At 46.3% G+C, this 13,977-nt stretch overlaps 2 protein-coding genes across 2 annotated transcripts; one reads left to right on the top strand and one right to left on the bottom strand.

Moving 5' to 3' along the window:
* Positions 1-7,494: 7,494 nt before the first annotated feature.
* LOC133897678 (phosphoenolpyruvate/phosphate translocator 1, chloroplastic-like) lies at positions 7,495-10,735 on the top strand. The gene is made up of 9 exons (XM_062338476.1): positions 7,495-8,032; positions 8,592-8,714; positions 8,801-8,953; positions 9,057-9,142; positions 9,482-9,566; positions 9,721-9,840; positions 9,931-9,999; positions 10,203-10,332; positions 10,420-10,735. Exons 1-9 carry the CDS (start codon positions 7,679-7,681, stop codon positions 10,494-10,496), a joined length of 1,197 nt encoding a protein of 398 aa, XP_062194460.1. The 5' UTR covers positions 7,495-7,678; the 3' UTR covers positions 10,497-10,735.
* Positions 10,736-11,268: 533 nt separating this feature from the next.
* Positions 11,269-12,837, bottom strand: LOC133896870 (sugar transport protein MST6-like). The gene has a single exon (XM_062337510.1). The coding sequence runs from the start codon at positions 12,835-12,837 to the stop codon at positions 11,269-11,271; it is 1,569 nt and encodes a 522-aa protein (XP_062193494.1).
* Between the last annotated feature and the right edge of the window lie 1,140 nt (positions 12,838-13,977).

Raw genomic sequence — 13,977 nt, 5'->3', positions numbered from 1 at the left:
TGTGTAAACCTGCTAAAGCAACCCACTAAAGTATCCTTTCATGCTAATATGTATAAACTTGCTATACTATGCCCCTAAGTATAATGCTTTCTTGGTTGCTGCATATAAGTTGTTTGTGTTTGAATTGTGTTATTCCTTATCATCATGTTATTGTTAATCATGTTGCATTGGCGCATCCCGATAGCGACTAGTATCGGGGGCTCAACCGGTGCGAGATAGGGGCCCGGTGTGTCTCATATGGTGATGGTACGGGAAGTGAATACGTTAGCAATAACGTATGAACATCCACCATACGATGGTAGATGTGGTCATCTAACCATGTGGTAATTATATGGGGTGTCCCGTAAGGTGACGGTACGGGAAGTGAATACATGGGAAACCACGTATGAAACATCGCTTGTGCGGTGAGTTGCACAAGCATCATTTGTGTGAATACTTATTCTCTTTGTGTGAAAGGTGATATATGTGTTGTGATGATTATTTGGGGAGAGACGCATTCAGAAAAGAAACGTAAAGATAAGGATCGAGCATACTTTCGTGTTCTATTGTTCATCTTGCACCATGCACTTGAGCATGCATTTTTCCCTGTTAAAATCCAAGTCTGAATTTTTTGCTAAACTGTGGAGACTCCGCACATTTTTGTGGATCCTTCGCAAAAGTGCAGAGATTCCGAAGATTTTTGCGGACATTCCGCATTTCTGCGGACACTCTGCACATTCGAGCGTGCATTTTTTTCGCTAATGTGCCTTAGTGTGTCACTTGGAATTGGTGTCCCGCTAACACTAGTATGCTATGTTGGAGTTTGATCTTTCTTTTTTTTCGTCTTGGCGCCAAAACAGGATGAGAACCGGCGGCAGTTTGAGTGAGCTTCCTGAGGCCTCGAATGAGAATAACCCTCTGCCGCCTCCACCGCCGAGCATGGTGGATGTGCTCATGCAAATTGAGCAGAACCATCAAGCTCAGATGGCGCTTCTCGAGGCTCTCATGCACAACACGACCCCTCATAGAGGAGGTGAAGGTGGGTGCCAACATGACTTCTTAGATATTCTATGGACTTAGCCACCCACATTCTCACGGGTTGAGGATCCTCTGGATGCCGACCACTAGCTCTGAACTATGAAGCAGAAGCTCGCTCTCCTTCGATGTGAGGACCATGAGAGGGTGCTCTTCGCTGCCCATCAGCTTCAGGGTGCGGCGGGCGCGTGGTAGTCCAACTTTCTGGCTATGTACCCCGCTAATCACCGGGTGTCTTGGGCGGAGTTCCGTCATGCATTCCATGACTTTCACATTCCGAAGGGCCTTATGGAGATCAAGAGGCGAGAGTTTATGGACCTCAAGCAAGGAGGGAGAACTGTGATGGAATACGTGCAGGTGTTCAACCACCTTGCACAGTATGCTCAGGATGAGGTCAACACCGATGAGAGGAAACAATACCATTTTGTCAATGACCTCAACTCAAAGATGCAGGACCGGCTATTCGCACACTAATTCACTGACTTCAACAAGTAGGTGAGCACGCCCCTCACGGTGGAGTTCAAGCTCAAGAGGGGTCCGTCGCCTTCAATGGGTAGGAGCTCTCAATGTGCCCACACTGAGAGTCAGTCTCCACAATCTCACGTGTCGGCACCGACTGCTCCACGACCGATGTGGTTGGTGCAGCGTCCGGCTCTCTCCACTCCACAAGGACAGCCTGCAAGACCCGCCGGCTCTCAAGTGAGAGTGACAGGTGGCCCCGGCGGCACGTGTTACAATTGCAACTGTGTCGGCCACTATGCTCAGGATTGCCCATATCCGAAGCCAGGAGCCGTGGTGACCGCTACAAGGCCACCACCTGCTCAGTCTGCACCACAGTCTTCTCAGGCCACCCACGTCCCCGAGCATGGCCGAGCATGCCACACCATCGCTGAAGAGGTTCACGAGGGTGACAACGTGTTGATGGGTACGTTGCTTATGCATTCAAATTCTAGCGTTGCTCCTGCAGTCGTTCTTTACGATTTTGGAGCTTCTCACTATTTCGTAGCGATGAGCTATACACGACGGCACGGGTTGAGAATCGGCACCACCCCTACGCCTTATCTTATAGATGCACCCAGAGCTAAGGTTCTTATTAAGCAATGCGTGTCCAACGCATTGGTGATGATTATCAACGAGATACCTTTCTGTGGTAATCTATTGGTGATGGACTCAAAGGGGATAGATGCTATATTGGGGATGAATTGGCTTACCAAGAATGAAGTTGCCATGGATTGTGCTCAGCGGACCATCACCCTTAATGGTCTGTCCGGCACCCGAATTCATTTGAAGCTCAAGGCCGTTGATCCTTGCCTTTACGCTCTAAAGGTTGTCCCCACCATGGATCTGTTGAGTATTCCTGTGGTGTGTGAATTCTCATATGTCTTTCCGGATGAGTTGCCAGGGATGCCACCCGACTGCGGACCCGGTGCTTCCTGATGTATATATCTTACATACAGTCTTGATACGTGCTGGATATGCTGTGGTTATGATGGATATGGTACATAGCAATACCGCCGATCACGTGTTGGAGCTTCTGTCCAATGATGAAGTCACAACTCTAGGTGAAGCTCTTCATCAAAGGATCCAGTGGAAGAGGGGTGACATCGTGGTCTCCACTACATTCTAATATGGACGAGCTTCAACTGCACCGCCACCAGGCCCCTCACTTCCAGAGAAGGCAGCTTCACTGCCTTCTCCTCCTCTAGAGAAGCCAACTTCATTGTCTTCTCTTCCGCATTCGGTAGCCTTGTTCTAGCTCCAATTCCATATCCCCCAAAGAGCATAAAGAAGAAGGAAAAAGGAGCCAGGAAGAAAGGCTCTAAGAAGAACCTGCCGAAGAGGTCGAAGGCCATTGTACTGACAAAGAAGTCTGCATATATGGGAGCAGTGTGGACTAGTGCCAACATAAAATTCCAATATGGGAAACCCTTGATGATAGTAGATGACCTAATAAGGGTGGGACAAGCATGTGTCAACTTGCATAATTACTATATGCAGACTTCTAGAGACACCAAAGCTCAATTCATAGTCATACAATACAAACGACAACATTTTTTAACTAAAGACGGCTACTTCCTTGTGGGTTTCAATGACTTATATGACCTATTCAATCTTGATATCTTGGACGTATCATTATTACAGATTTTCATAATGTAAGTTCCTTGAAACTCGATGTTCATTAATTAATACCACTAAGTCTTGAATCTAACTATATTATTATCTATAGACACTTGATCAAAAAACAAAGAAGAATAAGGAGCGCATCGGATTTCCTAACCCTAATACTATTACAATCTCAGTCATCTAACTTTATAGCGACTACGTTGTGGACTATGTGGCCAGTGCAATACAACAATATTCTAAAATGGACTACCTGTTGGGCACCCATAACACTGGTGGTCATTGGGTTTTACTAGTCATTTGTCTTAAGTGGAACTTAGTGTGGTACCTCGACTCATCAAGACCAGTAAGACAAAAAGGCAAACCTGGAGAGCGTGATTATAGCGTTGTAAAAGAACTCCTCAACATGTACGTTTTGCCTAGCTTAGTTTACATATTTAACTTTTCTAATATTCAAATGCTCCCTAATCGATCCCTCTTTATGCAGAGCTTTTAACAAGTATCTTCGAGCTGATCCTGACTACAACGCGAAAGACGGTCGCAGATTGACACACAAGACTGGGTTCATGGTAAATGCTACCAAACAGATTACCAAATATTCTTTGTTGCTATTTTTTTCCTTTTGATCTAACAGTAATTTTTTTTGTCAGTAGTGTCACCAACAACCACCGGACAACGTCTGTGGATTCTATGTTATATGGAACATGCTCATGATCCGAATAAACATATAAAATCCCTCGATGTAAGTTCAATACAAGATTATTCGTAACTAATTTTAGTAATTAGTTTAATTCCATGATAACATGATATTGGTTACGCATCAAATTATGTAGGATTTCTCAGCTTATTTTTTTGACGACATTGCACTCCTGGGGATTCGACAACGAATTATCGAGTTCATGATGTCTGAAGTCATCAACCCACACAGCAAGTTATACTATAGAAACCGTAGGTTGTGAGATCTTATGTAATATGAATTGATTTGAACTTTGTAACCTTTAAGATTCTATGATGAATTGATTGAAACTTTGTAAACTTTGCAATCCTGTGATGAAGTGAGTTCTTATATAAGTGTGTTTGTTGATATAGATTTGGATACATTGATATTCTTTGCAGGAAGAAGACGGCTGCCAAATCCTAGCTATGCTCCAGGATGCAGCCAGGAAACATGACAATCCTGTAGGATAACCTACACATAAGTGACGTGTAACCTCTTTACCCATTACTTATATTATGTAATAAGTGACGGGTACCTGTTACTTATGTTTTCACATAAATGATGGGTGAAGAGGTTACCTATAAGTGACGGGTAACCTGTTAACCCATCACTTATGTCTTTCTCCTCAACACATGAGAGACATATGTCAGTGATGGGTCATAGTTATGACCTGTCACCTATGACCTCATTGGTGACAGGTCATAACCCGTCACTTATGATTAGTCATCAGTGACACATTCGGAGTGACGGGTGTGGGCCCCATCACCCATGACGATTATCACCCGTCACCCATGGTCTTTTTCATGTGGTGATACGAATGCATGTGTGGTCATATAAGAATACCGCAAAGAGGGCATGAAATTTATATAGGTTCGGGCTTTCGAGTGGATAATAACACTATGTCATGTCATTCCTTGATTAATCTCATGATCACAAGTTACAAAAAAAGGGGTGTGTATGGATCTCTCCATAAAATCTAGGTGGATATCTCTTTGTTCCTACTGCTAAAGCTTTAGTCGGACGGTGGTTACTTTTGTCATTGATCTTCACTGGGTGTTGATTGTTCCTACCCGACTAGGCTTTCTATGGGGGATTATTTAACTATTTGACACTCTTATCTTGTGCTAATTTGGTCTCTTACTAATATGTGGGGCAACCTCAGTCACTAACAGTAGGCTTTGGTGGCAAATTTGTTGCCACTCACCTGATAAGAGTGGCAAATAGTTAAATACCGCTGCTATGGGGGTTCACGACTTCGCATATCTAAAGGTGTGAGTTGTTGTGAAGCTATGAGACTTGTACTTGCTCTAGATTGACGTGTCTTGGATGTACACCCCCTTCCCTTCTTATATAGTAGCGAAAAGGTAGGTGTAACCTACCTAGACTCTTTAGGTGTAACTTACCCGGACTCCTCCTGATGTAATCTTTTTGAACTGTATTTCTCACGAATATCTAGGAGACTCCTTTCGCATAGGGGAAGGCCTCCCTATCCGATATATTACCTTTCTTATATTTATCCCGATATCTTATTTTCTGTGGCGGTTACAAATTGTACCAAAACGAGTTAAGTATTCATGTAGATTGTATACCCCTTACAGATATACCGTATTTATAAAATATATAATAAATAATTATATATCCTCATCAGCAATGATAAGAAGTATCACTGTCGATTCCAACAGACTCAACGTTTATTGTTAGTTCCAAACATATTGTAACTGCAATTGTTATTAGTGCATCCTCACTGCGTTTCTTTGCAATTTTAGTGTGTTAGTAGTATCTTGTAGTATAATTGGTTTCCATGAGCATATTGGTTAATAGGTGCTACTGGAAATTTAAACTTCGCTCAGGCTGCATGCAGCAGCGAGCTAAATTGCACATTTCAGGCAAGAGCGTTGCTATTATGACCTTTATGCATATTCTTTAGATGGGCAATTATGTAATTTTAGAATTTTTGTGGATTTTTTAAAAAGGACATGTTTGTTGCAATATGTTTGCTGAGTTGGCATATTTGGTCAGTGGGCCCATATTTGTTATTCTCACATTGAGTATTTTTTTTGTTTAATTATGTTACTTGATGTTCATATGCTCATGCTAATCGCAAATTTATCCAATGTTATTGCTACTTCTTATTAGCAGGTTTTAGTATCAGGCCCGTTAAGCAAAAAAAAAAAAAATGATTTGAAGTGGAAAGTAAGATTATGTGAAACACTTTACTACTTTAGTAAGGTATTGTGCTGGTTCTTAAACATAAATTACACTTAGGTCTCTGAAGTTGGATGGATGGTTCAACTATGTCCCTCAACTTTGAAACTAGATATTTAGGTCACACAACTTGAATAAGTAGGTCAAGTGAGCTCCAAAACTGATTTTACTAAGATTCAGGGCATCCACCTAGCACAAGACACTAATGTGGTGCGGATTCCACATCGATCACTTATTAGTAAAAAGTCAAATTGAAGCTCATTCGACCAACTTATGCAGGATTTTGATCGGGATGCTCCATTCTAGTTGGGTTGCTTACCGTAACTCGCTACATGTTAGACGTGCTACATATTTTTAATATATGTCTGGTTCAACATTATAATTATGGCTCATCAAATTTTCTTATTCTCTTGCCCGACATGTCATAGACTTATTTTTTATCAACCTTTTCTAAAAATATGGTGACTATTTTTTTCGTCATACTTTTTATGACAGCACACTTTACCTAACCCTAGTTTTAGCAAAGTTATGTATCAACCAGGCAGGCCCTTCATGGCCAGTCCAAATCATCGGGTCCAAAGTTTAGGGACCTTATTTTTACGTTTTTAAGCTCCTTTGGAAATAAAAAAAATTACACAGAAACTAATATGAATTTTGCATGAATGAATTCCGAATCAAGAGGATTCCTACAAAATCCATGTGTTCTATATATAGCCAGTCATTAGCCCATTACATTACAATTTGCCTATAAAACACAAGCTGAGTTGGTGTATTAGACCCCGCTCACCATTATAGGACCACCACCCCTTGGGCAAGACTCCAGTGCAAGGCCCGCTCAAGTCCGTCGGATCGCACGCCCCACTCTACTACTGGACGGATCGGACGACGACACAAGCACTGAGCTCGTGGCCCACCATGGCTTGTCAGCGATAGCTGCTGGTTGCTCTCCACAGTGTGGCGATACGGTCCAAGCCCACATCTGCCCACCGCAAGCGGGCCCCGTAGATGATTTGGGCCCATATGTCAGTGACCCTCCTAGTTGCCTGCTCTGCTCAGCCTCATCGTAGCATAAAACGCTCCAACCCTCGTGCAGTCACTAGGCATCACTAACTGACCTCACCAACTAGTAAGCCTTGTGCTCTCCACGACCGCCGCCTTCGCATCTGTTCGAGGCCTCCGCCCATATATATATATAATTTAGACCTCTGCACATATATATAATTATTGTCATATTAGATTAGATCTTATTAACTTTAGACTTATTTTTTTTATTGATTTATATGATATGGTAGCTATTATTTTATAATTAAATTTGATCCAGTGGAGCAGGCCGGAATTTGATCTAGTGGAGCAGGCCGGTCGGGTTGAAATCGGGTCGGAAAAAAAATCATCCGATCTCGAATTGGAACGACATGTTAGTGGAATGGGTGAAGGCTAAACCCGTCTCCGCCTGCATGTAGATCTCTATTGGCAGCACCACCTGACCTCGCCCAACAAATAAGCCTCGTGCTCTCCGCCTCCGCCTCCGCCTCCGCCTCGAGGCCTCCGCCGGCCGCCCGCAGGCCTCCCGAAGCTTCCGGAACCGTCGGCGGGGAGACCGCGTTCCTTTCCCCCGGGGCAATGCAGAGCGCGGCGGCCATCGGGCTCCTCCGGCCATGCGCCGCGCGGCCGCTCGTCAGTTACCCTAGCCCCCGCCGCGGTGCCGGCGTCTTCTGCGAGCCGCTCCTCCCGCCCCGCGGCCTCCGCCTCTCTGCCCGCATCGGGCTAGTGCCGGCGTCGCCGCTGGAGGAGGAGGAGCAGAAGCGGAGCGGGAGGGCCTGCCGGCACGTGGCGGCTGCGGCAGCAGGGAAGGTAGCGGCGGAGGGGGCGGCTGGAGGAGAGGAGAGCGGAGGGCTCGCGAAGACGCTGCAGCTTGGGGTGCTCTTCGGGCTGTGGTACCTCTTCAACATCTACTTCAACATCTACAACAAGCAGGTGAGATGATTGATACACACGCTGCCATGCCGTCGCCGTCTCGCCCTCCCTCCTTGTGGCATGCCGTGTAGTTTTCTTGGGAAATTGGGGTGGTGTACTTGTGGTTGCTCGTGTAGTTTTCTTGGGAAATTGATCTTGCTGGAGTTTCCATCCGAACATTTCCGTTGGATTCTGTGAAGAGCTACCTAACCTCAACTTATTGCCCCGAGAAATTCATGAATCTGCGGCAGTGGATATCACTTTTTGCACATAATCTGCAGAAAAAATTGGCAAACCCCAATTTTGTGTGACTGCAAGAATTTGCTCAAACTCATCAAGATCTTCAGCTGGTACAACCTCTAAACGTATTTATAGAAGAATAAAATTTTGCCTTTGTTTCTTTTTCTCTTGCTTTTAGATATATGAACCCCATAGCTTTGTAAAATCCAGCCAAGTATGGGGAGTAGCCCCACAGTTGTTTTAACCTTATTCGATACAATAATGATTACAATAAATTCTGATGCTTCGTTCATACATGTGTAAATGATACTACTTTCTAAACTGTTCGTATGTTTGGCAGGTTCTGAAGGTTTTGCCGTACCCGATAAACATCACAACAGTGCAGTTTGCTGTTGGAACTTTCATTGCTTTGTTCATGTGGATCACTGGTATCCTTAAAAGACCAAAGATTTCTGGTGCGCAGGTAAATATTAGTTCCCTCAAACAAACTTTCAGTATACGCATATTGCACCAAAATAAATGTCTGTTGTAATTGTTCTTATTTCCCAGCTTCTGGCTATCCTTCCTCTGGCTATTGTCCATACTATGGGCAATCTTTTCACAAACATGAGCCTTGGAAAGGTTGCAGTGTCATTTACACATACTATCAAGGCAATGGAGCCTTTCTTTTCGGTTCTCCTTTCAGCAATCTTCCTTGGCGAGGTAATTTCATTTTTTGTTGTTCAATAGTAACTATGCAACTGTCTGTAGTATGATAAAACCTTTCTTGTTTCTTGTTTTTGCTGACAAATGAATGACTTGGTAGTTGCCTACTCCTTGGGTTGTTTTGTCTCTTGTTCCAATTGTTGGTGGTGTGGCATTGGCATCTCTTACTGAGGCTTCCTTTAACTGGTAAGCAATATAAGCACCTTCATTTGAATACTAAAAATTGTTAGGATGCTTGTTGTGCAAATTACAATTCTAACATATGCCTATTGATCTTATCTTTTGCTATTCATTTCGTTTCTGTTGTTCCAATGCTTCAATCATCTGTCGGACCTCAAACTTTACTCGGACCAATGTTCCAGTGCTAGTGTTTGGTTGTACAATTAACAAATGATGTGTGTGCCTATGCGTGTCCGTGCGTTCAATGATTCTGTTTTCTCCCAAGACTTACTTGATATCTCTTTTCTTACTCTAGACTTGTGCGTTATCTATGATTCATTTTTAACTTCAACTTTTATGACACAGGGCTGGATTTTGGAGTGCAATGGCTTCAAATGTAACCTTCCAGTCAAGGAATGTGCTGAGCAAGAAGCTTATGGTGAAGAAAGAGGTAACTGAATTATCACTTTTCAATTGTCTTGAATGATCAAGCAATTTACTCGTGACTAGTTGATTTGTTAGTTTCAGTTATGAATGGGTATATGCCTTTTATATCTTTCCCGAGTTTATGCCTAACCAATTTTCTTTTCCCCACTTCTGACCAGCAATCTCTGGACAACATTAATCTCTTCTCAATCATTACAGTCATGTCATTCTTTCTGTTGGCCCCAGTAACCTTACTGACAGAAGGTGTCAAAGTCAGTCCTGCAGTTTTGCAGTCTGCTGTGAGTATCCTGCTGTTTATTTGTCCATGACACCTTATAGACTTGCTTGAGGACAATTCTATATTTCTGAAAATTTTCGTTCTTGTGTAGGGTTTGAACTTAAAACAGGTATACACGAGATCTTTGATTGCTGCATTCTGTTTCCATGCGTACCAACAGGTCAGCCATCTATACAGTAATATGATGATCCGTCTTGTTGGATTTGTTTGTTCCTTTGTTTACATCTTTGGCGCTGATCTCAGCATATATGCACGTACAGAGCTCATTGCATGTGTATGTGCTATCATGCATCACAAGCGTAGCTGACTTATGTTATTAGTCGGAACTCACTTACTGATCTTGTTAACTTTAATCCTTTGAAGGTGTCATACATGATCCTCGCTAGGGTGTCCCCAGTCACCCATTCAGTGGGTAACTGTGTCAAGCGTGTGGTGGTCATTGTGACTTCTGTCCTGTTCTTCAGGACCCCTGTTTCTCCTATCAACTCCCTCGGTGGGCATCTTTTCCGTTCGTAGCCCTAACTAAATAGATCGTGTTATTGGTTCAACTTCACAAATTCGGAACATTTGGTTTGTCCAGGTACTGGGGTCGCTCTCGCCGGAGTTTTCCTATACTCACAACTGAAAAGACTGAAGCCCAAGCCCAAGGCTGCTTGATCACATTTTCAGGTCCATCCAGGAGAACTGTAGAAGTTCTGCCACACCGTCGGAGGTACTAGTGAGTACCGTAGTTAGAACGATATATTTAGAGAAGCCCCTTCGGTTTGCTACCACTTCATCGATCATTTGCGATTTAATCACAAGCGTTTTTGAACGGTTTAATTGATGTATTAATAAATTTGCCGTGGTGCAGCTTTTGTCGTGCTTTTATACAAAACAGCGAGGATGTTGTTCTATGGGACCATTGTCGATCCTAGTCCGAAATTTGGAAGACAAAAAAAAAAACGCTTTGCCTATACAACAATCGACTGAAATTGGCGGATTTTACAGTCGACGTTGTGCTTCACTCGCCATTAGGTCGGGTTTAGCAGGGTCCCATCGATTTATTGAAACACTTTTAGTATATCTTCAGCTTAGATTTTTAGAGCTTTGTCAAATATGCCCTTAATAGAGTTCCCTGGGAGGTGGGGAGCAGAGAGAAGCACGCAGACGCTGGGACGAAGAAGATAAGTTTGGAGCTTTTTTCATGGTAATTGTATAATCGTGATCTTTTCAGCATGAACAAAATAATGCACAACTGATCCATGATTCCGATGACCTTGAATCGCATGGCATGGACATTGTGTAATCACTCAAAACCCAAAATCTCATTGCGAAAAACTACTCTAAGGTACGAATTCACATTGACGTCTATAAAAGTGAGATATTACTACTGCTACACTAGTGCTGGAATCTTACTGCTACGAATACATGGACGTAAATTAATCAGCTAGTTCTTAGCCCCGCCGCCGCAGCCCATCTCAATGTCTCCTCGGCCGGCAACGTCGTCGGTGACGAAACGCTTCCAGTACCAATGCGCCTTCCAGACTTCGGCCATGTCCTCAATGGGCACGCCCTTGGTCTCCGGCAGGAAGAAGGCAATGAAGAGCGTCATGACGACGACCCAGGCGGCGAAGAAGAAGAAGAGCATGAACTTGAGGCGGCAGAGCATGGGGAGGAAGGCCTGCGCGACGGCGAAGGTCATGAGCATGTTGACGGCGACGGTGATGCTCTGCCCTGCAGGGCGAACCTCCAGCGGCATCACCTCGCTGGGCACCAGCCACCCCAGCGGGCCCCACGACCACGCGAACCCCGCCACGTAGGCGCACATCACCACCACCACCGCAGCCGCGTACCCCGGCGGGATCGCCGCCACGCCACTCCACCCGAGCTTGGCGCCGATCAGCGCGCCCACCGCCACCTGCCCCGTCAGCATCTGCGCCCCGCCCTCCAGGAACAGCGCGCGCCGCCCAACGCGGTCCACCGTGAACACCGAGACAAGGGTCGAGACGAGGTTGACGAGGCCGGTGATCACGGCCGACATCAGCGACGCGCTGCTGCCGAAGCCCAGCGTCTTGAACAGCACGGGCGCATAGAACATGATCACGTTGATGCCCGTCAGCTGCTGGAGCAGAGGGATCGCCACCGCCATCACCAATTGCGGCCGGTACCGGCGCCGCAGGATGTCACGCCAAGGGTGCGACACGGCCTTGGACACCTCGCTGGCCGCGACCAGATCGTCGTACTCGGCGCCCACGTCATCCGTGCCGCGCACGCGCCGCAGCATCCGCTTGGCCTCTTCCGGGTGGCCGCGCTCCTGGAGGGAGTTGGGCGTGTCCGGGAGGAACAGAGAACCGACGGTCATCACGACGGCCGGGACCGCGGCGAGCGCGAGGCTGAGGCGCCAGCCCCACCCGCCGGCGATCCGGTCCGTGCCGTAGTTTATGAGGTTGGCAATGAGGATGCCGAGCGTGATCATCAGCTGGAAGCCGTTGTTGAGCATGCCGCGCATCCGCGGCGGCGCCATCTCCGACAGGTACACGGGCACGCTCTGGTTGGCGAACCCGACGCCGACGCCGAGGAGCACGCGTCCCAGGATGAGCATCGCCACGTTGACCGCGGCGCCGTTGAGGGCGCAGCCGGCGAGGAAGGTGAGCCCGCCGACGAACATGGACCACTTGCGTCCGGCGGCGCGGGTGACGGAGGCGGCGAACAGCGACGCCACGAGCGCAGCCACGTAGAGCGACGAAGTGAACAGGGTGAGCAGCTGGCTGTCGAACTTGCAGTACTGATTGCCGCCGTCCGCCGCCTCCGCCTGCTTCCGGTACACTGACGGGAAGAAGCGACTGAGGAAAGGGTCCATGGACGTGACGCCGCCGGAGATGCCGATGTCGTAGCCGAAGATGAGGCCGCCCGTCGCCGCCATTAGGCACGCCATGAACACGAACAGGGTCAGTCCGCCGGGGTAGTCCTGCCGCCGGCCGGCCGACACGCTCGGCGCCACCGCCGCGCCCGCCATTGCAACGCACACGTCCTACGCACTTAGTATGCGAAAACCAACGACGTCGACACAAGAACGCGACGCGATTCGTGAACGGTGATCACTAGTTGCAAGACGAGTTCGCTCGATTGCGTTTGTTGTGTTGTGGAGGGAGGCCATTGCGTGGATTTATATGTTGAGAGCCGTGATCACGTTCGGATGCTGCTGCCGATCCCAACTCCGACGAGGTGTTCCGTTTTCCGCCTTCGATTCGGACATGCAAGTAAGAGCAGGCCGTACGTACGTATCCGTCCGCTATTTGTACATCGGATACATGCGGCTCTTAGATGAACTGCAGTTATTCAGTGATGCATCCAACATATTCAAAGCATCTCTAACAAAAGCCCACAGAACGATCGCCATAAGACATTCAAACATGATATGATCATTGGTTTGTTTCTGCCCTCACAATTTGGAATTCTTTCCTCTAGTCTAATCCCTTTATGTTTGTTGAAATTCTATTGGCATAGGACAATGGGTCATACTCCTATTTCGGATGGACTACATTACCAACTCCTACTCACTCAGCTATGTTAGAGAGCCGGAGAGGAAGATGTCCTAATCGCCGATAATGTTATTTAACACAATATTTGTTGACCTCGCTATCACCTATACTGTTATTGGCGGGACCACATCGTCTACCTGCTTCTGGTCTACACAACATCGAGCTACCTCCTGCGTCACGCGATCTACCTGCATCACACCCTAAGATATGATCCAATATCGCGTCTCGCAAAATCGCTTGTGTGTCCAAAATAGGGTCTATTTTGCCCTATTTTTCTACACACAAACATTATAGAAGTCGTTGTCATTGAAGTTCGTCGTTGTCCCGAACTCGCTGTCATCAATATCCCGAATGGATCCACCGTCAAAGTCGGCAACCCAAAGTGGCTTTCTTTCGCCTCAAACTCAGCAGATCCAAAAGGATCGGCCAACTCATTCTTCAGCGTCGGTCACAGGCCTTCACATCCACCACCACCATCGCTGCCGAAGACCACGCCTACATGTGTAGCATCGGCACCATCTCCCTCCTTATTCTCTATCTCCAGTGTCGTACTCTATTTCCTTCTTCTCGCATCAGTGTGTTGCCGCATTGGTCGCACTGTGCCCTAATCTGCT

Source organism: Phragmites australis, chromosome 17 (assembly GCF_958298935.1).
Source record: "Phragmites australis chromosome 17, lpPhrAust1.1, whole genome shotgun sequence".
NCBI lineage: Eukaryota > Viridiplantae > Streptophyta > Magnoliopsida > Poales > Poaceae > Phragmites > Phragmites australis.
The sequence above is the reverse complement of the archived record's forward strand: the minus strand, read 5'-3'. Positions and strand labels throughout refer to the sequence as shown.

What these genes read in the sequence shown, in the direction of transcription:
- LOC133897678 (XM_062338476.1), top strand. Translation starts at nt 7,679, where the DNA reads ATGCAGAGCGCGGCGGCCATCGGGCTCCTCCGGCCATGCGCCGCGCGG. An exon ending in CAAAGATTTCTGGTGCGCAG is followed by an intron (nt 8,715 to 8,800) that starts GTAAATATTAGT and finishes CTTATTTCCCAG; the next exon opens with CTTCTGGCTATCCTTCCTCT. An exon ending in CAGCAATCTTCCTTGGCGAG is followed by an intron (nt 8,954 to 9,056) that starts GTAATTTCATTT and finishes ATGACTTGGTAG; the next exon opens with TTGCCTACTCCTTGGGTTGT.
- LOC133896870 (XM_062337510.1), bottom strand. Translation starts at nt 12,837, where the DNA reads ATGGCGGGCGCGGCGGTGGCGCCGAGCGTGTCGGCCGGCCGGCGGCAG.